The sequence below is a fragment of the Rattus norvegicus genome, chromosome 4, assembly GCF_021556685.1.
Source record: "Rattus norvegicus strain SHRSP/BbbUtx chromosome 4, alternate assembly SHRSP_T2T, whole genome shotgun sequence".
NCBI lineage: Eukaryota > Metazoa > Chordata > Mammalia > Rodentia > Muridae > Rattus > Rattus norvegicus.
The window spans coordinates 68,379,315-68,407,174 of NC_141537.1; the positions used below are offsets into that span (position 1 = coordinate 68,379,315).

Here is a 27,860-nt window from a genome sequence, read left to right on the forward strand (position 1 = left end):
ACCCCACTCCCACCCTGGCCTCCCTAGGCAGCAACTGTAGCCTCTTCTTTGATCTGGACTTTAGTATCCTCACGTGTCAGAGGTAGAACACTAACTCATGAAGGCCCTACCAGGTTGTTCTATGGTCCAAGAAGGCTCTGTACAATATAAAGAAGCCTACAAAAAGAAGAGAGTCTTAAAAGAATTTAAAAAAAATGTTTTATCCAAACCAGCAAGTCTCCCTGATCCTCAATCCTGATCCAGAGGTACAGGAGGAAAGCAAAACAGAACAAATACTTCTTGAACCTCTGGGCAACTCAGGCACCAGCCACCTCCAAAGCACTCACACCTCCTTTCCCAGGATCCAGCCTCCTGGCAGGCTCTCCCAAGTTCCCTCCCTCCTCCTATTACATCCAGGCCACTAAAAATCACCTGATTCAAGTATCGTTTTGATACCAGTCCCCTTCTCCACACCGTAAAATGTCTCTTAAATTGGAACCCCTTTTAAGCTTTTGACAACTGATCCAAAACACTTACTGTCCTCATCTGCTGGTCTGTTTTGTGCTTACCACTCCAGCCAAGCAAAAATTACTTTGCAAATGAATCCCATTATGCGCTCTGCTCATTCACCTTGTTAAGCCAGCACCAGAGCTTCGGCTGTTTCTGTTGTCTTTATAAAAGGACTACCTCATTTATCCAGCTTCCCTGGAATTGGCTGATCCACGAAATTGATCTACATAAATTAATTTTCCTCCCTACCAGAAACTTAACTCTTTATGTGGCTTTAAATCCTTTGTGGAGTGAGTCATGGTGTAATCAAGAGAAACTTTATTTTGACCATTTTCATTTCTGTAATACATTAGAAAGCCTTCTCCATCTCCGTAAGCAGAACATAATGAATATGAATTAATCTTTTCCCTATGGTTCAAGTCGTACTTAGACTGGAACTACAGTGATCATTCCAGGCTGCAGCTGCAGATATAAAAGACCCAAAGTGAAGGAAACTATAGTGTGCCCCCTGGGCGGCCTTTCGCTCTCCCTGAAACAAGACTCTCTAAAGCCACCTTCCCACCTCAAGTCCCTGCTACCAGCATGGGCTCTGATGACCAGATGCAGGTACAGAGAATGAGGAGGGTGAGTAAGCTCACTGTCTTTCTGCAGAATTCCAGGAATCTGCAATCTGGTTCTTGACAGAGCTCTATAACTTCTTTATTGGAGGGTGGAAAAAAGTGCGAAAAAACAAAAACAACAAAACAATCCAAAAAAAAAAAAAAAAAAAAAAAAACCTTCCACAACTTGTAACAAACCAGTTTTACAAGTCTTTCTTTTGTGTTATTTTTACAGGCTGCAGGTACAAGGACCACAAAAATGGACTTCTTAAATAGAATGATATCAAAGGTCTATACAAAACTGGCATGATGGAGTTTGACAAATCCTTGGAAAAGTCACTTTATAATTGAAAAATAATTCACAGATTGAATAAAGAAATACTGGTTGGAGGGAAATGTCCCATTGTCACAAACAAGTCTTTGTAACCAAGAGGTGATCTGTAACTGTAAGGATGAGAATGGCTGTTTTCATCCCACATTATGAAGTGCTTCGCAGAGATTTCTCACTGCAGCTGGACAGAACCACCAAGGAATGGGGTGCCTTATTCTATTACGTATTAGACGGCATTCTTTGTGACAGAGGTTTTTATAATGTCTACACATTAGCACACAGAAGAGTCTATCAGTCTCAGTTCTCTTTAAACATGGGACTTAAATGATCAGAATGTACTAGGGCAAAAGTAGTTCGGCAAGAATTGTAAAAGACAGCATACTACACACTTCACTACGGATATAGTCAGTAGCATATTCACAAGTAAGTGGCACCACAAAACTATTTTTTAGTTTTGAAGGTTTGCTACTTTTTTTGGTAATGATTTCCATAAGTTACTTTTTTAATAGCAAAGCCATCCATCAGAAAATGACATGGTGGCTGTGAGACTTTCCACTATATCTTTGTCCTTTCTACTGGCTCTAGGCTGTCAAGGAGGAGGATACCCTCTGAAGTTGGCCTTGTAACCACTATCACAAACACCTGGCTCACTGACTGGGAAAACAGGTTTGGGTTTTGCTGACTCAGAATCTATAAAGAATTTGACAAACTGTCCTTTCTAATCTGGGTGAAGTAATATTACACTGAGTCACAGAGTCTCTGTGCACTCTTTTTTTCAAACAGGAATAATCTGCATTCTGTCTGTTCTGTAGCAGACACTTAAAGACTCAAGAGCTAGAAATAGATGAAATTCAAAGGGACATGTAGAGTCAAGCAGAAGATGGCATCTTCATTGGGGGTAAGGATGTTAGATAAAAGTATAAAAAATACTCAGCAGGGTAAGGCATGGTGGCATGCATCTTTAATTCCAGTACTCTGGAGGCAAAGGCAAGTGGAGTTTCAGGCCAGCCTGGTCTAGTTCCTGGCGAACCAGAACTATTAAGTCAGATCTGATCCTATCTTTAAAAAAAAAAAAGGCTCAGGATCCAGTTGAGTGTCACGAACCCTGGGCTGTTGTAAAGAAGTCAATGCTACAAACATTTATAAAGCTCCTTCTAGGGTTAAGGAACCCTGGGCTGTTGTAAAGAAGTCAATGCTACAAACATTTATAAAGCTCCTTCTAGGGTTAAGGAACTGTATTGCTACAACTGGGGGCACAAAGATGGGTCAGGTATGGTTCTTGCTCTCCAGAAGTTTTCCAGGAAGCAAAAATCCTAAAGTCCCTTTTCTTGCAGTTTCATACTAATAAGACTATTATTAAGAATTGCGTTTAGATTTGATTACCGCCATCTTCTTAATGGAGAGCCACTAGAGAGTTCACAACAGGGAAAGGAGATATTTCAGAGGCAAAAACAGGCTCTGCATGAGGTGGTGGGGGTGGCAAAGGAGTCCAATTATTATCTTCAAATATATGAAAGGTTTTAGAGAAACAAAGTAAATGAAAACAAGTTTGATTGAAAGCAGATGAGATTTCTAGCAGGCCCTGGGATTCCTGGACCATCAGATTCATGAAATACTAGAAGTGGTTAATGAGGAATTGCTAATGTTCTTTCCTGAATAAGAGCTACCAGTAAGCTGAAGATTCAAGTCAGGGAATGAGTCCTTGCTAAGGGCGAAGGTCACCTTGCATTCTCAGGGTTACCTTTCAGGAACACAGCTGCAGGAAAAAGAGAGGGGAGCGTTGTTTCCTCGGTGACTACAAAGGGAATAGAAAGGATGCCATCTCCTATATGACTAGACAAGGGCATATCCCCATCACCCCCACCCAGGTCACTCTGCTGAAGGCAGGGAGGAAGCTCTCACCTCTCAGAGGCTCCTGCAGAGACTCTAGGTTCCCGACTTAAGGGCACAGCTTGTCTTTTCCCAGAATGACCTGCTCCAGGAAAATAACTACTAAAAGCTGCTGTGTGATGACCCAGCTATGTCCCACCAGTGAGTGCCCAGCACATGACTATCTGGAGTACAAGTGAGCCAGTGAAGACAGGAAGGAATTCTCCAACAGGCACACGCGGAGGGGAGACCACTCACAACACAACCTTCAACTCTAACTGTAAAAAGCAAAACCTACCCAGGCAGCAAGCATGTGCATGTGAGACAGTATTTGCACTGATGAGGATACACAATAGAAGTTAAGTAAAGAAAGAGGAAAGTAGCATCCTCTGCAAAAGAGATAGTGATGATTAAGAAATTACAGAAATCTGTAATGAGGGGCTTTGATATTCATAAAAAAAATGTAGTTCAACTAAAGAAAACATTTTGATATAAAAGGAAAGTTGGGGGTCTTCCCTTTACACTTAAGAAAACAAGAGCATGTAAAAACTGTCACGCACAAAAACAAACAAACAACCATTTGCATCTGGGTCAGACACACCGCCCAGTGAATCCGTATGAGTTTAAATATTTTGACTTTCACTTCCCCTATTCCTGAACTCCTAGGTCAGAGGCCAAGTCTTTGTCATTTCTCTAAACACAGAACCTGCCATGAGTCCCAGGACACAGCAGAGCCTTTGTAAATGTTTGCTGAATGAGTGCATGACAGATGCACCCTGGTCTGCCGAATGAGGGGACATCAGGGAGTTCAGAGAGTAGAGAGTGTGCAGAAAGTACATGATCCAAATCACGTTCCAAGTCATAATCACCATCATCAACCTTCAAGATCCTCAGTTTCTTTTAAAGAAAAAATAATAATAAAGATCTTCCTGTACTCTGGGTTTTCAATTTTCTGGGTTTTTCTTCTTCTTCTTCTTTCTCTTTCAACAAAGTATTGTCGCATGAAATGGAGCTATTATGAGTGTGGGCCTTCCAAGTTCACACTCTATTAGTGGTCACACAAAGTCTGCTGGCATTACTCTGAATCTGGCCTTTGACTGCAGCCCCAAGCAGCTGAATCGTCATACTAGGACTACCAGAAAGCACTAGCAAAGCATGCATTCTGAAAACAGTAATAAACGCACACGCCCTACCCTCCTGATCATCAGTACTTTGTTCCATACAAGCCTGAAGGTCGAGCCTTAGGACTGATCTCTATGGAAGAAAGGAAGAAAGAAATGAAGGAGCATGAAACAAAGTATGAAGCATGTAAGCTGCTATAATTTGCATAAAGCCCTCAATTTTCTTTGGTAAGAAATTCATGTTTAATTGCCTAATGAGCCAGGCCCTGCCATGTGGCTCGGTAGGACCCTCTCCTTGAAGAGGAACCAGTAAGGAACTTTTGGAGACTCCTTACCCAGTCTGCCACCTTGTATAGGAATGGGTCCTTGCTAAGGGCAAAGGTCATTGTTCACTCTCAGGGATACCTTCCAGGAGCACAGCTGCAGCCCCTGAAAGTCTGCCTTACTAGTTGTTTGCACATTTTTAACATAGCACAAAAGTGCTGCTGTGGAAGAAGACATTCTGTACTTGAAACCAGCAGAAGCTTAATGGGAATAAAGACTCGGGAAAGGTCACAGAGGAGGAAAAGAAAAAGGTTCTTTCTTCTGTGGCTATGGGGGTTTATTGTTGCTGGTTCCCAAACTAGAAAAGGAATAGCAGGAGATTAATAATTGAAATTGAAATGTTCCTAGTGCTGGTTTTCTAAACTATTTGAGGGTTATGCTTTCCCTGGAGTCATCATGCCTGTAAACAACTAAAGACAGAGGGATTTGGGGCTGGGGATTTAGCTCAGTGGTAGGGCGCTTACCTAGGAAGCGCAAGGCCCTGGGTTCGGTCCCCAGCTCCGAAAAAAAGAACCAAAAAAAAAAAAAAAAAAAAAAAGACAGAACAGAGGGATTTAACACAGAGTGAGAAAATGCCTTCTCTAGGCAAGAACTCTACTACATAGACTGGGATCTAATAGTATTCTCACACGATCCAATAAAGGATAAATGTTCTGAAAAATGAGATACCAAAGTCATAAGCTAGATTCAAACTCTACTTTCTCTGATTTGAGTGTCCTGCCATCCTGTCCAGTACCAAAGATAAAACTAATGAGTTTTGATTCACTATTCAGATGTAACAACAAGGAAAACAATAGTTATGCTTTCTTATTTAAAAATTTACAATAAAAACACGGGCAAAGTTATTATAGATGATGCATTATAAAATTCATTTCAGGGAAGATGATGATTCAGAGTCTTGTTTCCTGGTTTGCATCTTGGTGGCCGTGTGTCTTCAGGTCCATCTGATGAGGGATTTCAGCATGTCAGTGTTTACAAGTCTGAATGTGGAAGGTTCTTTGGTTTCCTCCATACTGATCAACTAGCCTAAACTCGGAATTTAGGTCTCTCTAATTGGGAACCCATAGAAATACAAACCCCTGTGGTTGACCTTTGCACTACATACTGAAAAGACCTAGGTAAGCAAGTTGATGGAGAAATATAATCATAAGGCAAATGTTTAACCTTCTAAGAAAATACCCCCCTTTATTATAAGAAGTTTAACTTGATCAGAACCAAGTCACTGAAAACTACTGTGAGGTTTACAAAGCAACTCTTAAACAGTACTAGAAGACTGTTCACACTTTGCCACTTATTAGTTCATATTATCAAATGTGCTTTGTTTCAAAAACAGCACACCTGTCTAAAGTCCACATTCCAGCCTTCACTGGGTATTCGAGTCACACTCCATTTGAGAAATTCCAGTTAAAAAGTCTCATGTGTCATTAGACTCCTAAGAAGAATCATGTGGAACTATTAGGAGGAGAAATCCCTCCTTTGGAGAAGTCAGTAAGAAAAATCCTGTTCATTTAAGACACACAGACACACACACACACACACACACACACACACAGACACACACACACACACAGAGAGAGAGAGAGAGAGAGAGAGAGAGAGAGAGAGAGAGAGAGAGAGAGACCCGGGTTCTGGTTGAAATATAAAAATCAGGTTCACTGAATCCACAGATTGTCACTGGGGGTCAAGGGAGAGGTCACTGTAGTCTTGGATACACTCAGCACTGTGAGTAAATGTAGGTCCTCGAAGCATAGACCTTGACTATGGAGGTCATTTCTCTGTCTCATAGCATGCCTAACAGAAGTCTCTTTCAAAAAGACCAGTCAGGCCTGACTTTGGGGCTAAGTGACTCTGGGTTGGTGGAGAAGCAGTGCTGAGCAAGACTAGGAAATTCTAAAGATGTGAAGAGATGCTCTCCTGAAGAAGAAAAAAATCTACAAACAAAACAACAATTAAGAGAACCCACAGACAAGGCTAAAGAAAACCCAGGGTTGAAAGGAGGTGATGAACTAGGTTGCCTTGGAGAAAGGAGGGTTGGAAAGTAAAACTATGAGTGGAGACCTCTGAGCTCCACAGTTCTACATTGAAACACTTTACACACCTGTAATTCTTTTTCCGACATAATCACTAAAAGAACAATGTTCTAGGACTAACTGTGCTGGGTCTTACTTAGCCCCAGGGGGGTAGCCTACATTCCTCACGGATTTCAAATGAAATCAACCTGATAAATGAAGTTCCCTGGGTGGTTTTGTTCAAAGTTGACAAAATATGTCCCGACCCACCTACCCCAGCCTCCTGGAAGAGGAATTTTTATTCCTCTATTACAGTTGTGAATTCAATGCCAAGTTCTTTCTAAAATGCTCGCCCCGAGTGTCCAGCAGAGGGAGTCTCAAGGAGGTACTTAATAAAGAGAAAACTGTTTCATTTTAACACTCTAGACAGTGGGAGCTTTGACTGCAGCCCCCCTCCCCTAGACACAGATGAACAATGAATGCCCGACATGGGCTCTCCTACATGCTCACGTCCCCACTGGCATGTTCCTATTCTACGTGGTGGAGTGACCCGAAATTTTGTTTTGTTTTGTGGAACGGTTAAATAGACCTTGTGTTCTTCGGAATCAAAGAGGAAAGCCCCTGGAATAACATTTCTCTGTTGCTTTCTAAACAGCCCCTTTGTCTCTAAGAGACTCTGGAAAAAATATTTACAGTCCATAGGTTATTTACAGCCTCGTTATTCAGAGCCTGACTGGTAACTTTATTCCGTGCAGAAACCTAATTCATTCAGAGCCCTGGAACTAATAACAGATTTTCTTTTCAGATAAGTTTTTTTTTTTTAAATCAGCCTCTCCTAACAGAGATAAAACTATTAATGAGATCCCTGTTTCACCCGGCCCAACAGTTCCCCGGGTTTAAAGGATTACAATCTCCCCTAGCCCCTCCTCTTGGTTCCTGGCGAACCCATTTCCCTCTCATTTGCGATTTCATCCACAGAATATCTGAACAAAACCGAAAGAAAGCCAGATGGACCCACGCTAAAAGTATGTAAAAGGGCTGCTATTTCAATGATTTCACGAAAGAAACATTTTCACGATGAAATAACTGAAAAAAATCTAGCACACTTTGGTTGAAAAATACCCCGTACTACAAGCACACAAAAACACATAGAAGTGTAAAAACTTAGTTGATTCCGGCTTGATTTTTCTCGCTGCAAGCTGACGGAACTGACTGAAGAGAACCGAAAGAGTGCGCGAGGCAGCTGTATCGCCTTACCTTTTCTTTCTTCTGAAGACAGCCAAATGGGAAAAAAAAATCAGCCAACGCCAGGTGAAGGTGCACAGCACCGATCTACCCAGGCCGAGCCAGAAAACCTTCTTTCGCCCCTCCCGCCCCCCCAAAAAAAAACCAAACTACATTTTCCCTTCCACACGCCAACTGCGGGGAGATTTTGAGCCTATTTCATTGTTCTGCCTGGGTCTGAAATGGACTTTTCATCTCAACCCTCTCTCATCGCTTGGCCCCTTTCAATCGGATTCCACAGCCACTACCACCACCACCACCACCCCCCAAAAAAATCGGAGGCTCGGGAAGAATAAAGGAGTGTGGGGTAGGAGTGGAGATGTTTGGAAAGGGGAGCAGAGAGGACGGACAAGTAGAACGGAGATCGTTTAAAGGTAATGGGGGAGGACCGCATCACCTTCATTTATCGCAAATAAACAGAAAGCAGTCACGGATCCGTCTTTTCCCACACGCCGCCCCCATTTCTTTTCTTTGGGCAGCAGCCCACCGGCACACACCCCCCAGCCACCTTCTCTGCCCTGGAAATAAGATCCTGCTCCAGGCCGGCTCCGGTCCCGTCTGGGCCCGGGATGGGAGCACCCGGGAGGGTCGCGAGCCCCCAGGACCAGGGCCCGGGGCTGCGGTCCGGGGCTGCCGGGCAAGGGGCCGCGGGCAGAACAAAGCTACGGGGGCCGCGGCTGGTCGAGCGAGCAAGGAATCGCGGGCTGGGCGCCCCTTACCTTCGTACACGGGGGCCATCGGGGCCGGGGTGTCCGCGGTTCATGGCAACGGAGAAGGGAACGCGGCGCGCGAGCTCGGCCCCCTCAGCCTCAGTGGGAATCTGCCATCTTGAGCCTGTGTCTCCGCTCTCGGCGCAGCCCAGGCCGCCAGCGCCCGCATCACCGCCTCACTTGGCCGGCGCCGGGGGAGGGGGCCGGGCGGGCGCGTCGCCGCCACCGCCGCCGCCGCCGCCGCCGCCGTAGCCGCGGCCCGGGCCCTACGCGGGGGGCTCGGCCGGCCCGGGGCGGCTAGGGCGCCGAGGCCAAGGGCCGGGCGGGTCCGCGAGGGCGGGAGCCGGGGCGGGCTGCGGCGGCCAGGGCCCGGGCCGGAGCTCAGCTCCGCATGGCTGTGAGGCGGGGGCGCCGGCAAAAGTTGCCCGTGAGGAGCAGGGGGGAGGGGGCGGGGGCGGGGCGGCGCGGCCGGGCGCGAGCGGGCGGGCGGGCAAGCGCGAGCGAACGAGCCGGGAAGAGCCCCAGGGAGTCCGCGCGCAATCGAGCGCCGATGGCACGGATGCGAGGCGGGGAGGGCCGAGCCGAAGGGCAGAGCCCGGCGTCGGCGGGGGCCGAGCGCGGCCCGAGGGGAGCCGAGCGGCCGTGCGAGCCGGGCTGTGCGAGAGCGCGGTGCGCTGGCCCGTAGCCGCCGACCGGAGCTCCGCGGTGGAGGCGGCCACAACTTTGTGTGTGCGTGCTTGGGAGTGCGCGCGTGGGTGTGCGCGCGCCGGCCGGGCCGGGGAGCGCGATCCGCTGCCGCCGTCAGCGGTCCCGCTGCCGGGCAAAGTGTCTTCGCCCCAGCGCGTGCGGGCTCCGTTCTAGCCTACAGGCGAGGGAAATGAATGGAGGGAGTGGGCGCGTCGTCCTCTCGGGAGAATGTCTAGGGAGCCCCCTGAACGCCCCGGGAAAACGCAACGTCAGGATGAACGCCTGACCCCGGTGTTTGGGGAGCCCTCTTCTCCATCATCCGGGTGGAAGGGTCCCACCTAGCGGTTCCGGGGTTTTGCTTTTTTCAACTTACTCGGGCCGGGGCGAAACGTTCTTTAAACTCTCAAAGCCTGAATCCCTGCCCTGGTTTTCCTCCCCAGTTCGCTTCTGAATGTCAGCACAGGACGCCCTGCCTCTGCCTCCAACTTACGAAAACTTGTTGAGTCTTGATACATGAATAGATCATAAAAGAAATTAAGTGGGTGACAACAAAGCTTTTGAAAAGCCAACAAAATGTAAGAATCTAGCAAAAAATATTAGAGCCCATTGCCCTTAGGGAGGTTGATTGTTGTCTCATAAAACCTTTACTTTCAGGTATGAATACTGGACACCTGATGTAAACTGTATTTCCTACCTGTAGTTCATAGATCAAAAACAGTTTAAAAGCTATCTTGAGGGTGGGGGTGTAAAATGATGGCCTATAACTCTACAGAACTTTCTGTAAAACAAGCCATTGTTTTCCTTTCTTTTTAAGACCATTGTTTTCTCACTATCTTAGCATCTTCTGGATCCCGTGCTCATCCTCCTACCAAAATGGAAAGACAAGCTAGCTCCTGCATACTCTTAGCTGGCTTTGTTACTGGAAAGTAATTTTCTCTTCATTTTGGAATGGTCCTTGACGACCATCTTCTTTGCCTCAATATTTAGCAGTGCTTTCCTTAACCTAAAGTCACTCACATTTGTAGACTCTTAGAGGGGAGCCTCAGAAGTCATCTGGGTCTGCCTTGCCTTTTTGTAGTCTAAGGAAAGAAGCCCGCAATAGAAAAGATATTGTCCAGTGATACAAAGTATTGAACCTTAACCTGGGTCTTTAGGTCTCCCATGCTGATCTTCCCTCGCATCCTTCATTTGCCCCTTCCTTTCTATCTCCTTGTAATCCTTAAGTGGTCTCCTGAGATTTGTTCATGGCCAGTTGCTCCTAAACACTGCCACTCTCTTGTATTGAGTGGTTCTGGCCACTCCATCTTCCTGTTCCTATCCTCTAAAGACTTGCCTTCATCTAGTGCTAAGTCTCTAAGTTCCTTGGCTTTTAGTCAAGACAGACAGGTTCCAACTTACCTCTCCTAGGACATGATTTCAACAAATCACTACCTCTCCAGCCTGACTGGTTTACCTGTGCTCCTCTGCCAACCTTGCTCATCTATGCCTTTGCCCAAAATGTCACATTCCCACACGTGGCGCCGTCTCTCTTTAAAGAATTCCTACCTGTGGGTTGGCTCATTTCTTTCACAAAACAACCTAAAGAATACATGAAGAAGACAAGCCTGAGTTCAAATACCAGCTCTCCACTTGGCAAGTGTATAAACTTGGTCTCATTGCCTGACCTCACTGAGTCTTGGTTTCCACATCTTAATTATAATAAGAATATTAGTGTAGATAGTATGCTCCCCTGCACCCATCAGTTTCTACTCCACCTTTACCACATAGTATGCAATTGCTTGTTGCTTCCTTTGCCTCTTCCCATGCTGGTCAACAGAAATTTCTGCAGTGTTGGGAGTTTCCATCTGCTTGTGGCATTGAACACATGATGAAATGCAGCTACTGACTGAAGATCTAAGCATTAATTTTAATAGGCACACGTGGCCAGTGGCTACCATGTTGGGCAGTGTATCTCTGCCTATACGCTCAATGAAGGCAGAAACCACATAGGTCTTAACATCTTTTTTTTTTTTTCTATTCTTTTTTCGGAGCTGGGGACCGAACCCAGGGCCTTGCGCTTGCTAGGCAAGCGCTCTACCACTGAGCCAAATCCCCAACCCCAGGTCTTAACAGCTTATCCCTAGCCTGATACATGGTAGGCAATGGGAGATAATGGCAACTTACTTCATCTTCACCTCTATCAGCACATCGATTAGGAAGTTGATTTTTTTTTTATAAAAACGTGTTTCTTATAGCTCTCACCACTGCTTCTGAGGTTAGATTCAAGAGAATTTGTTTAAATAGTAGGGGTTCAAGAAGTAATGATTATGGGGCTGGAGAGATGGCTCAGAGGTTAAGACCACCGACTGCTCTTCCAGAGATCCTGAGTTCAAATCCCAGCAACCACATGGTGGCTCACAACCATCTGTAATGGGGACGGGTATGTCTGAAGACAGCTACAGTGTGTTTATATAAAAGAAAGAAAGAAAGAAAGAAAGAAAGGAAGGAAGGAAGGAAGAAAGAGAGAGAGAATTAGTATTCTAAACACCTCCCTATGACCAGCCCCACTGATTTTCATTCCCTGGGATGACCCTCCTTTTGGTGTAAATATTCTACCCCACACTGTGCTGACAGCTCCTTGGGGCAAACTCACCAGCACACTTCCTTGGATAGCCCCCACCTAGTACTTGTTCCTGATTAGTGATGGTCTCTAACTCCATCCAACATGCTGGTGAGCAGCAGATAATCTGGGTAGTCTTATTTGTTATTTTCTGGAATGCTTTCCAGATACACACACACACACGCACACACACACACACACACACACACACACACACACACACACACTGCAATAAAATGAAAGCAGTAAAGAAATAGAGTCTCAAGAAGGAAAAGAAAGCATGAGGGAATCCTATGGGTAAGACATCCACCTCCTTTTTAGGCCACTGTGAGCAGAGCTGTCCCTTATGGACACATAACTTAAGTTGAAGGAAAAAAAAAAGCCAGTTGAGCTAGCATTCTTGGTATCAAATAGCTGGGAAGTTTGTATTGAAATGAACTTCAATTTTTACAAACTTCCAGGCTGAGGAGAGCTAATCATCTCCTTTCCCTGTAGTGACTGTAGTCAAGTAGGTACCAGGCATAAGTTAACTGTAAAGTGTCACTCTGGGGAGGCCCAGGGACAGGAGGGAGATGGCATGAGATGGTGGCCTAGGGAGCAACAGTGTCTAAATGGTGTGGGAAGGAGAAAGACTGTCTGTGGATGAGAGGGCAGAGAGACAGGTGGATAACCAGGCAGACAGGCAGGCAGACAGGAGGACTACAATACCTAGACAAAGGGTAAGATGATGTGCAGTGCTGCCTGGTTCTAAGAGCACCATGAGAGAAGATGGAAAGGCCTGTACAGGTCCATTTGGCAAACACCTTAGTGTTCTGTGCTTTGAGTTTATTAACCCATTTAATAAGTCCAACTATTTATAATCCATAGAACTCTAGTGGCCGAAATGCAAAGCAACTTCAAGATGTTTAGGAGAGAAAAAATAAGAACCCTCCCTCCCCCCCCAAAAAAAAAAAAACTAGCAAGGAGTTGGTAATCATCTTCTTTTAAAAAATACCCTTTTTTTCTTTTTTTTTTTTCTTTTTTCGGAGCTGGGGACTGAACCCAGAGCTTTGTGGTTGCTAGGCAAGCGCTCTACCACTGAACTAATCCCCAACCCCTGTTTTGTTTTGTTTTGTTTTGTTTTAAGTTTGTTGTATTATAGTGTTTGAGCAATTTCCCTTTGTGTGTGTGTGTGTTTGTGTGTTGTGTGTGTGTGTGTGTGTGTGTGTGTGTGTACATTTCATTTATGCCTGATGTCCAAGGACATCAGAGGAAAGGGTCTGTACTGGTTAGTTTTATGCCAACTTGACCCAAACTAGAGTCATCAGAGAGAAGGGAGCCTCAAATGGAAAAATGTCTCCATAATATTGAGCTGTAGACAAACCTCTAGGGTATTTTCTTAATTAGTGATTGATGGGGAAGGCCCAGCCCATTGTGGGTGGGGCCATCCCTGAGCTGGTGGTCCTGGCTTCTATAAGAAGTCAGGATGAGAAAGCCACAGGAGCAAGCCAGTAAGCAGCATCCCTCCATAGCCTTTGCATTAGCTCCTGATTCTAGGTCCCTGCTCTGTTTGAGTCTCTGCCCCCATTCTTTTTGATGGTGAACTGTTGTGTGGAACTGTGAGTGAAATAAACCCTTTCCTCTCCAAGATGCCTTTGGGTTGCCTTTGGTCATTATGTTCCATAACAACAATAGTAACCTTAACTAAGACAGAGTTAGATTCCCTAGAACTAGAGTTATGGATGGCTTCACCCACAATGTGGCTACTGGGAACTCTGGGTCCTCTTCAAGAGCAGCAAGTACTCTTAACCACTGAGCATCTGTCCAATTCACAGCTGTGTCTTCTAAATTCACCTTTCAACAAAATGGAGCAAGCCTTTACTCTCTTGGGAGCTAGAAACGTGGGTAAGCCTTGGCATCCCTTTGCTTACGTGACAAATAACAAGGGATCTCTTTCTGTATTTGTGCCTACAGTTGTGAAAACACACATCCCAGGATCTTCAAGGCCACCAGAAAGGGATAGTGGTCTTTAGGGTACATATACTAAAGGTGTGGGTCTTGTTATTCCCCACAAGGAGCTTGGAGCAGGGTGGTCTGTGTAAGTTGCATCTTGTTCTGACTCAGTGTCTACTATTCTTGTTTTCCTGACAGCTTCTTATTTCTGCATCTGAGCTTGTTCTGTCCAGTGGAGATGAGCCTAGAGGAAGGAGGTCACACTCTCAAAATCACCTCTGTGAGCAAGGGAGATAGCTTCATTTGTAAAGTGCTTGCCTTGCAAGCATGAGGACCTCAGTTAGATCCCTAAAGCCCGCAAAGCAAAAGAAGCTGGGTGTGGTAATACTCATATGTAATCCAGTCAGGCAGATCCCTGAGGCTCATGGGCCAACACTAGTCTGCTTGGTGAATTCCAGTCAGTAACAAGAGAACTATCTCAAAAAGCAAGCAAAAATAGAAGGTAGAGAGGACTGGAGGGAGGAAGAGGTGGAGGACTGGAGGGATGAAGGGAGAAGAAAAAGTTAAGGTAAGGGAGAAACTTCTGAGGAATGGCCCCCGAGATTGTCCTCTGACTGTACACACTCATATGGGCACACTCATACAGAAACACACAAATCAGACCCCTACTTTGGTCTTGTTTGTCTCTGTTTTCTTTCTGGCGTCATGCCTGTCTCTTTTTCTTTCCTCACATTCTTTTTTTTTTTTTTTTTTTTTTTTTGGTTCTTTTTTTTCCTGGAGCTGGGGACCAAACCCAGGGCCTTGCGCTTCCTAGGCAAGCGCTCTACCACTGAGCTAAATCCCCAACCCCCTTTCCTCACATTCTTAATTTCATCTGCTTCTCTTTCCTGTTTTGATTCTGTTTTTTAAAATAAATCATAATGTGCTCAATTTTGTTTTTACCATTGTCTTATTAGGGTGTTTTATTCTTAATAAATTCATTTGTATTTCTGCTTTCAACTACTGCTTGGTTTCAATGAGAGTGGTATTTAATAATGACACTTAAGCGACAAATATCACACCCACAGAGAATTCCAAAGAGTGGATAGTGCATTCAAATGAGCAATGATAGCAGCTATAGCTTTAAGGGGAAAGGGCAGAGCAGAGCAAAGACTTGGCAGGGCAAAGGGATGTGACTGCAGAACAGACACAGCAGCCTCAGAGGACTTGCATGGACAAGGCCAGGGTGACAGAGAAACAGCATTCATTTTCTGCTCTGTTTATAGGAAAAACAAAAACAAGCAGACACCCGGGCAGGGGTGTGGATAAGGCAAGGGGATGCCCAAAGAGCACCCAGCTAAAAGGAGTTAAGGCATGAGAAAGAAGCTGAACCAGAAGGTGAAAGGTGTGGGGAAGGCAGGGCAGTTTTTTTGCTGGAGGTTGCAGGAATGATGGGCTGGGGCAGACTTGTCCACAAGAAGCACTTCCGAGAGCTAACAGGCCCTGTGGAGGACTTCCTGTGAGGGTGGGAAGGCAGGTCAGCTCCTTGCCAACATGTAGTTCTGGCCGAACTGGGGCAAACTAGGCAGAAAAGGTACCCAGAGAAGTCTGGAAGGAGGAAGTAGTAAGAAAAAGAGGTTAAAGAAAGCTCTTTACAAGGTCAGCACATCCTGTTAAATAAAGCCAACCTGGCCCAGGGGTGAATCAGAGGGGCTGAGCATGCCAGCCTGAACATGGCTGTGCATCATGTGTATATTGAAAGTTTCCCCTACTGACATGAGCCTGCCCTATGAGACAGGCCCCAGAGGGGTTGGCCTTCATGGCAGAGGACTGTTGGACTGTCACTGACCTGCTGTTTTTAGTGACCTCTTCAGTGCCAATCCTAGCATCCTTCCTCAGTTCCTCCTCTGCTGGATCTCTTATGCAAACTTCAGTTAGACAGTCATTTCTCTTCAGTCACTCTTCTCCCTGCAAACCATTTCAAATTTCCCTTTAACTTTCCTGGTGTTCTCTCTCTCTCTCTCTCTCTCTCTCTCTCTCTCTCTCTCTCTCTCCCTCCTCTCTCTCTCCTTGAGAAATTCAATTCATTAGTTGTCCTGTGACTGCTTATTTTGTGCTAAATCTCTAAAGCAAGAGGTGGGAGTATAAAAGCCATGGCCCTGGCTTTTGAGGTTCAAAGAAAAACCATCAGTGAAAGAGCACAATACCATACGATGAGCACAGTCCTGACAGATACCTGTGGGCTAAAGCTAGCTCAGCGGGATAAGTGGCAAGAAGCGTGTTTGGGGGCAGGGGTGATGGCACATCTGTGCCTAGTCTGTGGATTCTGGCAGAGGACAGCAACACAGAAAAGTCTGTGCGTCCAGGATCTGTACAAAAAGAGTACCGCCAAACAGGAACCTGGAGGGGTGGGGCTGTGGTTGAGAAGGACACTGGGGACATTGTGCCAAGCTGGGGATCCTGTACTGGATCAGATATGCACCAGGTGTGGGGAGAAAATGAGTGTGATTCTGAACATGTTGAGTTCAAGGTTTGTGGGATGTTCAGACAGAGGTGCTCAGATGCAGGTGGGTGTTAGTTAAGAGCCTGGAGTTTGCAGTGGTTAAGAGCACCCGACTGCTCTTCCAGAGGTCGTGAGTTCAATTCCCAGCAACCACATGGTGGCTCACAACCATCTGTAAAGAGATCCGATGCCCTCTTCCGGTGTATCTGAAGACAGCTACAGTGTACTTATATATAATAAATTTAAAAAAAAAAAAAGAGCCTGGAGTTTGAGTTTGGCCAAGGGATTTTCAAGGGAGACAGAATGTTTTGAGTCATGTATGTGTAATATGTTGCTAATCCATGAGGGGGGTTGGGTGTGAGATTACACAGTGAGGTTATATCATTGTGATTGTCAAAGTTGTGGCCCTTGAGCCACCTGCATCAAAACCCCACAGGAGATAACCAGAGATAAGGGATCTAGGCCACGCAACCAAACCCACTGACTCAGGAATCCAGAAGTGGTACTCAGATTAGCATTTTAACATATTCCTTCTGGTTTAGATTTACCTAGTGATACTCTGTAGCCACTTCCTTTGCGGGGAGGTGATGGTTGCTTCCTTTGCTCATCCTTGATGGACTACCTCTATCTAAGGTCTTCTGCTCTGCTTGCTCTCTCTTGACTAGCTCCTGCTTTTGTCCTTTAGGCTGATCTTCGCATTGGTGGACCGTTCCTAGCTCTGGCCCGTCCTTTCTAGAAACCTCTACCAAAATGGAGCTCATCTGCTTGTCTTGGAGAACCACCCTCCTCCCGTGCTTCTGCAGCCATCTCGGAGGCACGGTACCACCCCACTGTTTCTCTTCTTACAGGTCCTCCCCCTAATTCACACCCCACCACCACTGCCAGTGTCCAGCCAGCCCCACTTAAACAGGCACTTGACTCCAGGCATTTTTCTTGTAACTTGTTGATAAAATTGTCTTCCTGCAAGCTGGTTCCATTTTTGCCATCCCATGTAGGAATAGAGTTCTTCGTTTCACTTCTAAATTCCTTTACGTTTCCCTCTCTGAAAACATCTGCACGAGAATGGAACATGGGTGGGATATCTAGGGCTCCATCCGCTCGTTCCCAACTAGATGACAATATGAAATTTATCCAAGCCTCAGTTTTCTCATCTATGGAATGAGATAATGATGTCTGCACTGGTAGAAATCAGCCGAGGACAAAAGCACTTTGTGAATGCCGCTGTGAAGTGCTGTAGTGTCAGATATGCAAGAAGTGCTTAGCATGTGAGGTACATTTCTGGGCAATCTTTAAAGTGTGACCAGTGAACACAAAATGTAAGTGACTGAACGCAAAGAAGAATTTAGTCTTGGTTTCTGTTTTGCTAAGGTTCACATATTTCCACAGCTTCAAAGTTTCAGGGTTCTTTTTGCTTAGTTTCCTGCAGCTTTTTCTCTATGGAGCAGACCCAGGAGGTATGCAACTTGGGTTGTATTTGAACAGCAGTGTGCCTGTCCCAGGAGTGATGATCTAAGTCACTTTGATAAAGCAATCATGTTGCAGTGGCAGCAGTACGGTGGCCTGTTTCCAGCCAAGGAGGGAAAAGGTGAACATTGGGGCTACTGGGAAAGCGGTTTAGTTTTGATAAGAATATTCCCTAGGAGGAGACTACCTTCCCCCCTCCCTGCCCCCCTCCTTCAGCTTCTCACACTAGGATGGGATACTAAGCTGCTGCTGGAGGATTAAGGAGTCAAAGAGGTGGGGGTGAGGAGATGAACCAGCCTTGAAAGTGCTGACCTCTGATCTGATCGACAGAAGACACCTCTCCATGAATGTTCCTGTCACAGGACAGCCCATGCTCACAGCTAATAGCATCTTAATTTACATAAGAAATCAATCTTGTCATTTCTTGATAGCATTTTTTATCACAGTTGACATGTAGCTCTTTAAAAATATTTCTACAGCCTCAAAGTGTAGAAAATAAATAAATAAAAAGAATTTTTTTTAAAGAAGAAACAAAGGATCCTTTGTCACAGAATCCTGAGGATTTTTTTTTTCTGTATGTGTGAGATGAATTGGAATTTTAAATAATTTGCAATATGGCAATATCTTCCATTCACATTCCATTTGCCCTGGGTGGTACCTAATCAGCAGTCAGAGCTGCCAATTTGCTTATCTTTTCGTTAGGAGACAGACACTGCCTGGATGATTTGAGCTAGTTTATTTTATCTCCTTGAGGTGGATGCTTAAATAGAAAGCAAAACAACAAAAAGATCTCTCTCTCTTTCTCCCCACCCTCTTTCTCTTACACGCACACGCACACACACATGCACACACCATACTTTCTTGGTCCTTCTGACATTAACTTCATTGATCCCTGACATTGGCTGCATGTCACCAAAGCAATCCCAGCAGTCATGAGGAAGAGAAAGAAAGATTAAGACTCTGAGGCTAACAGGGCTGGGGTGGTAATGCTGAGGGAGAAGGGACTGCTGCATATACATGATGTCCCAGGTTCAATACCCAGTACCACCTCTATTTCACCTCCTCCTCTCCCACAAGAATTTTTTTTTTTTTTTTTTTTTTTTTTTAGTCTAGGTTGTGCTATGGAGAGAATTCCAGGCCAACCTAGATGATATAGTAAGATCTTGTCTCAACAAAATGAAAACAAGCCTTTGAATGATAAGTACTTTGAGAGTAGAGAAGGTGGGGAAGCTTGAGAGGTGAAATGGGCTGGTAAGCAACAAGATGTCACCACGGGACACCTGACTCTGAGCATTAGACAGAGCTAGGCAATGGCTTGAGGATGGCCAGGGAAAGAATGTGCTAGAAACTTCAGCCCATGGAGCATTCCAGATGATGCCTTTCCTTCCCACCCCATTTAACCTGTTTTATCACCCCTGCTATCCTCTACTTGAACCCATTTTCCTTTCCCTACTATTTGTAACCCTTGTTTTTGTTTGCTTGTTTTTTGTTGTTTTTGTTTTTGAGAGAAAGGGTCTCAGAGCTCTGTCTTGAACTCTGTCCTGATCTTCTGGGTTCTGGGATTACAAGCTTCAAAGAGACACTTTTTTCCCCCTTCGGAGCTGAGGATGGAACCCAGGGCCTTGTGCTTGCTAGGCAAGCGCTCTACCACTGAGCTAAATCCCCAACACTCAGAGAGACACTTTAAGTGAGGGAAATAGAAGGCATAGTATAGTTGCAAAAGAAAGTAAGTCTATTGACATAGTTACTAAGTATCTGTTTATTGATACACTAAAGAACAAGATCTAACCAGATGCCCAATAGCTACAAAGTAGCAATGAATAGAAACAATAGTACAAGATATCTGTAACAGTTGCCAAAAAGATTTAAAAAAAAATACCTGTAATTGCTGGTAACAAAGTTACAGTTAGTCTGCTCATAGAATCCCAAACTCAACCTTAAGTCTTTAAGGTCAATGAAAAGAAAAATGTTCCTGCTGTCTGCATATTCAAATTCATAGGGCCCCCTGATTACTACTCTATGAGCCAACCCTTGTGGATCTGGGACTCTAAGATAAGAATTCTCATTCTACATTGCAATGCCACACACCTATAATCCCAGCACTTGGGAGCCTGAAGCAAAAACATCACTTTGCGTCCAAGGGTTACATAGTGAGTTCAAGGTGCCTAGGATATATGTGCCAAGACTCTGTGTCAAAAAAAGAAAAAAAAAATCTGTTCTTATCCTAGTTCCCTGGGTGTGTATTTGTTTGTTTTGGGTTCTTGTTTTGGTTGTCGTTGTTTCTTGTTTTTGTTTCCCTGCATTGACTTACCTAATAGTCTTCTAAAATCATAAATTGCTTATTTCTTGTTTTTAAATTTCATTTGTTATTCTTCATCTTGAGATGTACGTTCCACGCAGTACCTGGCTGTTCTGCTCGCTGATATGTGATGACCACAGAGAAGGCTCTGTATCATCCGGCTCATCCGGCTCATTTGGTAACTTTTCTGTGACTTGGGTGTTTATTTTGCTTGTTGTTTGTTTTATTTTACTCCCTTCCCCCCACCTACACACACTTATTAGTCAATCATTAGAGGGTTTACTACATGCTTGGTCCTGTGTGATTTGTATGTACTAGTGTTCCAGTGGGGGCTTGTGGGAAGACAAGTAAACACAGCTTACAGGCTAGAGAGCATGACCATGCTCTGATGAGCTGATGACAAGGTGCAAGACGCAGGGGATTCCGGCCGCCCACCAAATTCACTCTTAGCATACTGCCACAGTCAAGAAGGAAATAGGTCATCCCACTAAACTTCAAATAAATCTCTCCCCTCCCTCTCTCCCTCTATCCCTCCTTTTTCTCCACATCTGGAACAATACCAAGGAGCTCTAAATTCACAATACATGCCAAGAGTTAGGAAATCTCCTTTTTTTTTTTCCACCCCCAGCTATCCCAGGGCTTCCTCCTGTGGATTAAATTAAACTCTCACCTTCTTTCTAGGGGTGAAGAAACTGGGCAGGGTAAAGATTTCAGGGTTCTCTTTGGTGGTTAGTGGCAAAGAGGGCTGTGGCCACCCTCTTGGGCTGGCTTTGCCCACACCCAGGAGCACACAGGATAGGGACACTGTAAAGGGAGTGACATGAAAACCAAAGTCTTAGTGTTAGGGAGGAAGGGGATTACTTCCACCAGCAGCCCTGTGGAATGAAAGATCACAGAGCTCAGCTGAGGGACATTCAGTCTGACTAGAGTATAAGGACTGACCAGGAGGCTGGTGAGAGACTGAAGGGGAATGGGGGAGGGAGGGAGATCAGAGAGGAGCAAGGTGTATCAGGCAAGGCTTCCTAAACAGAGCCAATGAGCTGGGATTTGCTCAGAGATAATAGGAAGTTAAGGAGCCACGAGATCTGCTACAGGTGGTTAAAAACTTTTATCAGCTGCAAAGAGGCCTCCATGAGGAGATGACATGAAGGGGCCATTGTGATGGTAAGGGACAGTAGAAATTGCTAGTTTCAAAAGACATTCCGGAGTTGACATCTATGTAGTTAATGACTAATGGTGTGTGTGTGTGTGTGTGTGTGTGTGTGTGTGTGTGAGAGAGAGAGAGAGAGAGAGAGAGAGAGAGAGAGAGAGAGAGAGAGAGAGAGCTGTGGGGGTTTGTAGAGCAAGTGCCTTTACCTGCCGAGCCTTTTTGCCTCTTCCTGTATACTTTAAATCATCTCTGAATTGCCTACCCTAATACAATGTAAACGTTGTATAAAGAGCCATTATACTAGACTGTTTAGGAAAAACATGACATGTTCAATATAGATTCAGTTTTAAAACTCCTAATCAAGGATATAGGGTCCTTAGGTATAGAAGGCTGACTGCCTGCACACACAGGCCACAGAACAACCCAAATGCAGTGCACTGGTGCTCTCCTGCAGAGAATGGGCCTTCCTTAGGAACTCCATACCCTCCAGAGACCAAGGGTACAGCACAGAAACAGAGCTAGTGCTCCTGGCCCATGCCTTGGTTCTCTACCTTGCTGCAGAACCACTGAATATGTGTCCCCAAACCTAAGGACAGTAGGGCTGGAATCCATTCTTGGATGTTATACCTGTCCCCCTTTCCTCTTCCTTCTTTCTTCCTTCTCTTTTTTTCTCCTTCTATCCACATCATTTTTTTTTTTAAATTTTATTTATTGGATAGGGTCTTCCTCTGTAATCCAAGATGGAGTCAAACTCGTGATCCTCCTGCCTCAGTCTCTGAGTACTAGGATTGCAGTCACGCACTACTACATCCAGTAAGACCAATCATGTTCGAAGTGACATCTAAGGACTTCCTGCCTCAGAAATGCCTCCCTACATTTCAAGACTGCAAAAGAGCACGTGCATGGTCCCTAAGGACTGTGGACTCTCAGGCCAGTAGCCCCAGGAAGCTGCCTTGTCTAATCCACTTGCTCTTTTGAGAAGCAGAGAGGCAAGTGACTTCACAGAGGAGGACTAGGATGCTGATCTCAGCAGGCAGCACTGCCAGGAATGGCTGGGGGTGGGGATGAGAAAACTAGGAGGATTTAGGGTTTAAGGCTGGGGATGCAGAAATAAACCTGACATCCAAACACCCATGCCCAGACAGCAAAGAGTTGTTAGGCAATAATGGTACAAAATAGGACTGGATAATATACTGGCCCTGGACTGGGGATACCTTTAGTGCCAGGAAGAGGAATTTGAATTTAATTCAATAAAGCGAAAGAAGGACAGTAAATATTTCTGAACAGGAATACAAGTTGAGAGAGACACAAAACTGGAAAGGAATGGTTGGGAAAACTTTAATGCTTTAAGTCTGAGTAAGAAGTCATTTTATAAACTATCATCAAAAGAGACGTCTGACCCGTTCTCTGCTTCCGTGTAGTGACAACCATTGACTTGCTCATCAGGAGTCCTAATGTGATAATGTGTCCTTCCTTCCTGCCTCAGTACCCACCAGGCATGCACTTTTGTCCTTTCTTTTTTTATTTTATTTTATAAAGATTGTATTTATTTTATGTATATGAATACACTGTAGCTGTCTTCAGACACACCAGAAGAGAGCATCAGATTTCATTACAGATGGTTGTGAGCCACCATGTGGTTGCTGGGAATTGAACTCAGGACCTCTGGAAGAGCAGTCAGTAAGTACTCTTAACTGCTGAGCCATCTCTCCAGCCCCCTTTCTTTAAAAACAAAAAACAAAAAACAAACAAGCAAACAAACAAAACCCCCAAACCAATGCGTTTTTAATCCTTTTGGGAATTTTATACTTTTGATCACTTTTACTCTAACTTCTCCCAGATCCATTCCTCCTCCCTGACCACTCCCAACTCTGTTCCCCTCCCTACCAAATCCTATCTGTACTACCCCTATACTCATGGACACAGGGCCACCCACCAGAGGATAGTCAATTTGCCAGGGACCATAACCTTAAAAAAGAAGAAGAAAACAAAACAAAACAAAAACCACTCCCAACTCACCCAGCAGTCCTCAATCCAATGGCTCCTCAGTAAGGGGTGGGACCTTGTTAGTCCCCTCCCTCACACTAGAATGTGAATGTCTCTATATCTCGAGACCCTGTCCCCCTTACTTTCTGGTTCCTACAGCCCTTCCGCCCTCCTCCTCTGTAATGGTCCTTGAACCTTAATGGGTGGTGGTGGTCATAGGGATGTTCCATTTGATGCTGAGCGCTCCACGGACACTTATTCTCTGTACTTTGATTACCTGTGTATCACAGTAACTGCCATCAGCAGCACAAAGAAACCTCTCTGGTGAGGTCTGAGGGCTGCGCTAATCTACGGGTTTAGAGATGGATTTGGACGGCAGCCTGATTCCATGTCTACTTACTAAAACAATCATAGTCAGTTCCTCTCTGGGGGGCTATGCACACTCTACCTTCCAGGCTTTTGTAATAGTTTGAGACATCACAAAAACGCCTATAGTTTTCACGTGCTTGATGGACCAAGGAAATATATGGCCCAGCGGGTGTGATTTGATGGTCTCTTTTGTACACCCTCAAGTCCATGTGTCCTAAATTGTGTTTTGCCTTAGAACATCTTTAGGGCTGGGTCAGTTTCTCCATCAAGCCTTACTGATCCTAACTGTGGCGGTGGAGCTGAGCAGCTCTGTTGAGTAAGCCCATGGACGAATGCTGATGTCCCTTTATGCTCCTCTATTTCCACCACAATCATCTCTCTACCCCTCAAACTTGTGAAAATCAATTCTACCCCACACCATTGTTTCATCAAGATCTTGGGTTTGTCTCAGCCATGAAGCTGATGGAACTTTAGTTTGGAACATGTGGAGGGGGAATGAGGCTCGATTAGGTTTAAGACAGAAGCATCCACACCACAGATATGATTTCTGAAGTCCTGGTCATTCTGTTTCATTTCTTCAACGTCTTTTCATTTGTCCTTCACCCTAACGTTAAGGCAAAAGCAAAACAAACAAGCAATAAGCAACAAGCCAGGTCCCATGCCTAATCCCAGAATTCAGGAAGTTAAGTCAGGAGTCAGACTTCAAGGCCCACTGAATTACATAGTGAACTCCAGGCCGCCCTGTATAGAGTGAGAATCTGTCTCAAACACAAAAGGAGGAAAAACCCAACACAACCCCACAAACAAACAAAAAGCCCTCAAAACTGGAATAATTATTTAGAAAGGTTCTACTCTTACGAGAATAACAGAAGAAAGAACACAAAATGGCACTCAAAAAGAAAACGGGCCCCTCAACTTTTGAACAAAGAAAATTAGAGTTGTACTTTGACTAAACCGAAGTTCTAGTGTAATGAGTAAGGCACCTGAACATCGGGCAACCTTTTTTTTCTTGTGCTTATGTATTTAATCTCACGGATAAGTAGCTGGACTCCAGATTACATTTGTATGAATTCATGGATCCTTTGAAATTGTGTGAATGGCTACTACACAGTTAAATGACATATAATCTGGATTATACCAACATCAAACACAATGGAAGTTTCTGGTTTCCACAGTAGACCCAGGTGGGTGATTCTTACAGTGCACCATTTCCCAGACAGCAGACAGGAGAAGAAATGAACCCCCTTCCATGGGTAGAATCTGTGGGCCAGGCCTAGGAGTGGTGTCCTATCTTTTGTCCACACTACTTGGGCAACACTCAGTGCTGTGACTCCATCTAACCACAAAGGCGGCTGGGGAATGATCAAATATGATTTGACTTCTAAAAATAATGAGTTTGCACCACCTCTGTTGACCAAGGGGAAGTGTCCATGATACATTAATGATGAAGTAAGTTTCACAGTAAGATGTATCATATGATATTTATAAAAGAAATGTGAGACTTCCCCGTGGTGTTTTGTGCCTTTGCACAAGCCCATTAGAAAGCTTGGGAGGCTGACACACACCAAGCTCTGACTATCTATCCATTTACAGGCTGGGTGGGGATGTTGGCAGAGATGTGGCACTCTGAATCTTTCCTTCTATGTCTTTGAGATCTGGCATTTGTTTCAATTCTACTAGTGATCACATACTTAATTTGGATATTTTACTATGTGTGAATCTAGATGGGTTGTAGTGGAGGACTCCTTTCATCCCAGTAATCAAAAGGCAGGGGCAGGTGAATCTCTGTGAGTTCGAAGACAGCTTGATGAACATATGAAGTTCCAGGTCAGCTGGGACCACATAGTGGGATTCTGTCTCAAACACACACACACACACACACACACACACACACACACACACACACACCAAATAAAAAACCCAAAATACTTGATTTAGAAACATCAAAACAGACACATTTTATAATGGCTCATATAAGCAGTGGTAAGCACTGTGAAATGTAGCAAAAAGAAGGAGGAAACAATGTGTGTGTGTGTGCGCGCATGCGGGTACACACACGCACACACACACTCGCTCCTCTAGGAAGATACTTTTTTTCACAGTGCAACAGGGTACCTGAATGAATCAGGATGTAGTACACAGATGCTGATTCCACATGTAACAAGTTAATCCCTCAATATTTACTCTACTAGCAGCTAGTATATCAAAGGTTACTAAATAGTCTATGCCTAAATATTTGGGCCCTAGAATTAATAGGTCCTTTTCTCTCTGCATATTATTATTATATCTACCCTCTGATTTTGAGGGGGGAAATAATGCGAATCTCTGGCTTGGTTGGAATGGATTGACTTGTTAGGTCTTGATAACTCTTGGTAATTCATAGAATAGACTCACCTAGACTATAAGGCTGAGACCTGGATCCTCCCCATGACCAACACACAGAGATTCTTCTAAAAGACAACCCCTAGAAGTCAAAAGTGTTATTGGCCTCAACCACAGCCTTTTTGCTCCTGGCCATTTTCTTTTCTGTGCTTTTCCCTTCAAATCTCAGAGGTTAAAGACTCTGGCTATTAATCCAATTCCTATGGAATGTGGCCCAGCCTCTGGGTTGGGTTCGTTGTTAATAAAAAACAAGCAAGCAAACACATATAGTGATCCATATCTCTAATTCCAGCACTTGGAAAGTGGAGACAGAAGAGTCAGAGTTCAAAGCCATCCTCAGCTACATAGTTAATTTGAGGCCAGTCAGGGCCACATGAGACTCTGTTTCAAAAAAATAAAAGGTCTGGAGAGATGGGTTAGAAGGTGGAAGCTCTTGTGAGAGCAAAAGCACTAGAAGGTAAATTCCACAGAAAAGTGGGCACTGAGTACAAGTTCTTATAGCATTAGGGTAGTAGTTGCTGGGCAGAAGCAAGCATGTCTCGAGAGCTTTAGCCAGCCAATCTAGCCAAAAGGTCCAGTTCAGTAAGAGACTTTTTCTCAAAAAATGAGGTAATGAGGGCTGGAGAGATGGCTCAGAGGTTAAGAGCCACTGGCTGCTCTTCCAGAGGTCCTAAGTTCAATTCCCAGCAACCACATGGTAGCTCATAAACCATCTATAATCAGGTCTGGTGCCCTCTTCTGGCATGTTGGCAAGCATGCAGGTAGAATGCTGTATGCATAATAAATAAATAAATAAATCTTTTTTTTTAAAAATGAGGTGATAAGAGATAGAAGATGCTCAAAGTTCTGTGATGGCAACTCACAGAATAGACAAGGGCTCTGATTAAAAAATAACTGTTCAAACGGACTGAGATTTATCCAAACCATCTAATACTATCCAGGGACCAAAGCAAGTGAGATAGCAAGCCAGCCACAGAAGGAGAACATTCACGAGTGCTGCAATGAAGAGGAAGAAGCCAATGTGAAAAGCCAAGGTACTGGATCCTTGTAGCTGGGACGTTTAAAGACAGCCAAGGACATAGAAACACCAGACCAGTCCCCAATTGTCAGGGATGAGTGGGCAGGAGAGAAGGACAAAGTGGTGGGGCACAGAGGGCTTTTAGCACAGTGAAACTATTCTTCTTGTTTACTGTAGTTGATCCATCACTGTACCTTCATCAAAACCCCAGACATACGTGTAACAGGAAGAATGAGCCCTAATGTAAACAATGGAGTAGCACTCTGTCAATATTGGTTCATCAGTTGTAACAATGTACCACCTTAATACAAGACATTAATGGCAGGGTGAAATCTGCATGAGTGGGGGAGGGGGACACAAAAGGCCGTATGAGAACTTTTTGTGTTTTCTGCTCATTTTCCTGAAAAAAAAAAATCTGCTACTATTCTCAAGATTTTGACTTAAACCACTAATGACCACGGGGATAAAGAATGTTCTATCTGAGCCTGGTGTGTTGGCTCTTGCTTGTCATCCCAGCAGGTGAAAGGTGGAAGCAAGAAAGTTACTGAGTCTAGACTAGCCTGGGCTACACGGTAAGTCCTTGGCAAACCAAGGCTCATTTACTTCCTTAAAAACTGAAAACAAAAATAAAGCTTTTATAGGTCAGAGCTGGCCCTATTCCAAAACAAAGCAAGACAACCCCAAACTAAATATGTCATGTCTTCATGCAGCCTGCATTTCTATAGCTGGAGCCACTGTTTTAAACTCACTTAAATT

General features: G+C 44.7%; 1 protein-coding gene and 1 long non-coding RNA gene across 12 annotated transcripts in view; one reads left to right on the forward strand and one right to left on the reverse strand.

Moving 5' to 3' along the window:
- The window catches only part of Hipk2 (homeodomain interacting protein kinase 2), a 189,803-nt gene extending 180,668 nt beyond the window's left edge, over positions 1 to 9,135 (reverse strand). For 8 of the 11 annotated variants that reach the window (XM_087658024.1, XM_087658023.1, XM_087658022.1 and 5 more), the window contains exon 1: positions 8,746 to 9,129. In XM_087658024.1, coding sequence (XP_087514150.1) covers positions 8,746 to 8,764 — 19 coding nt within the window. In that variant the 5' untranslated portion in view covers positions 8,765 to 9,129. 11 annotated transcript variants of the gene reach the window in all.
- On the forward strand, positions 8,188 to 17,400 carry LOC147994813 (uncharacterized). The gene is made up of 2 exons (XR_015686492.1): positions 8,188 to 8,400; positions 17,122 to 17,400. It is a non-coding gene; the product is annotated as an uncharacterized LOC147994813 (long non-coding RNA).
- Positions 17,401 to 27,860: the final 10,460 nt, after the last annotated feature.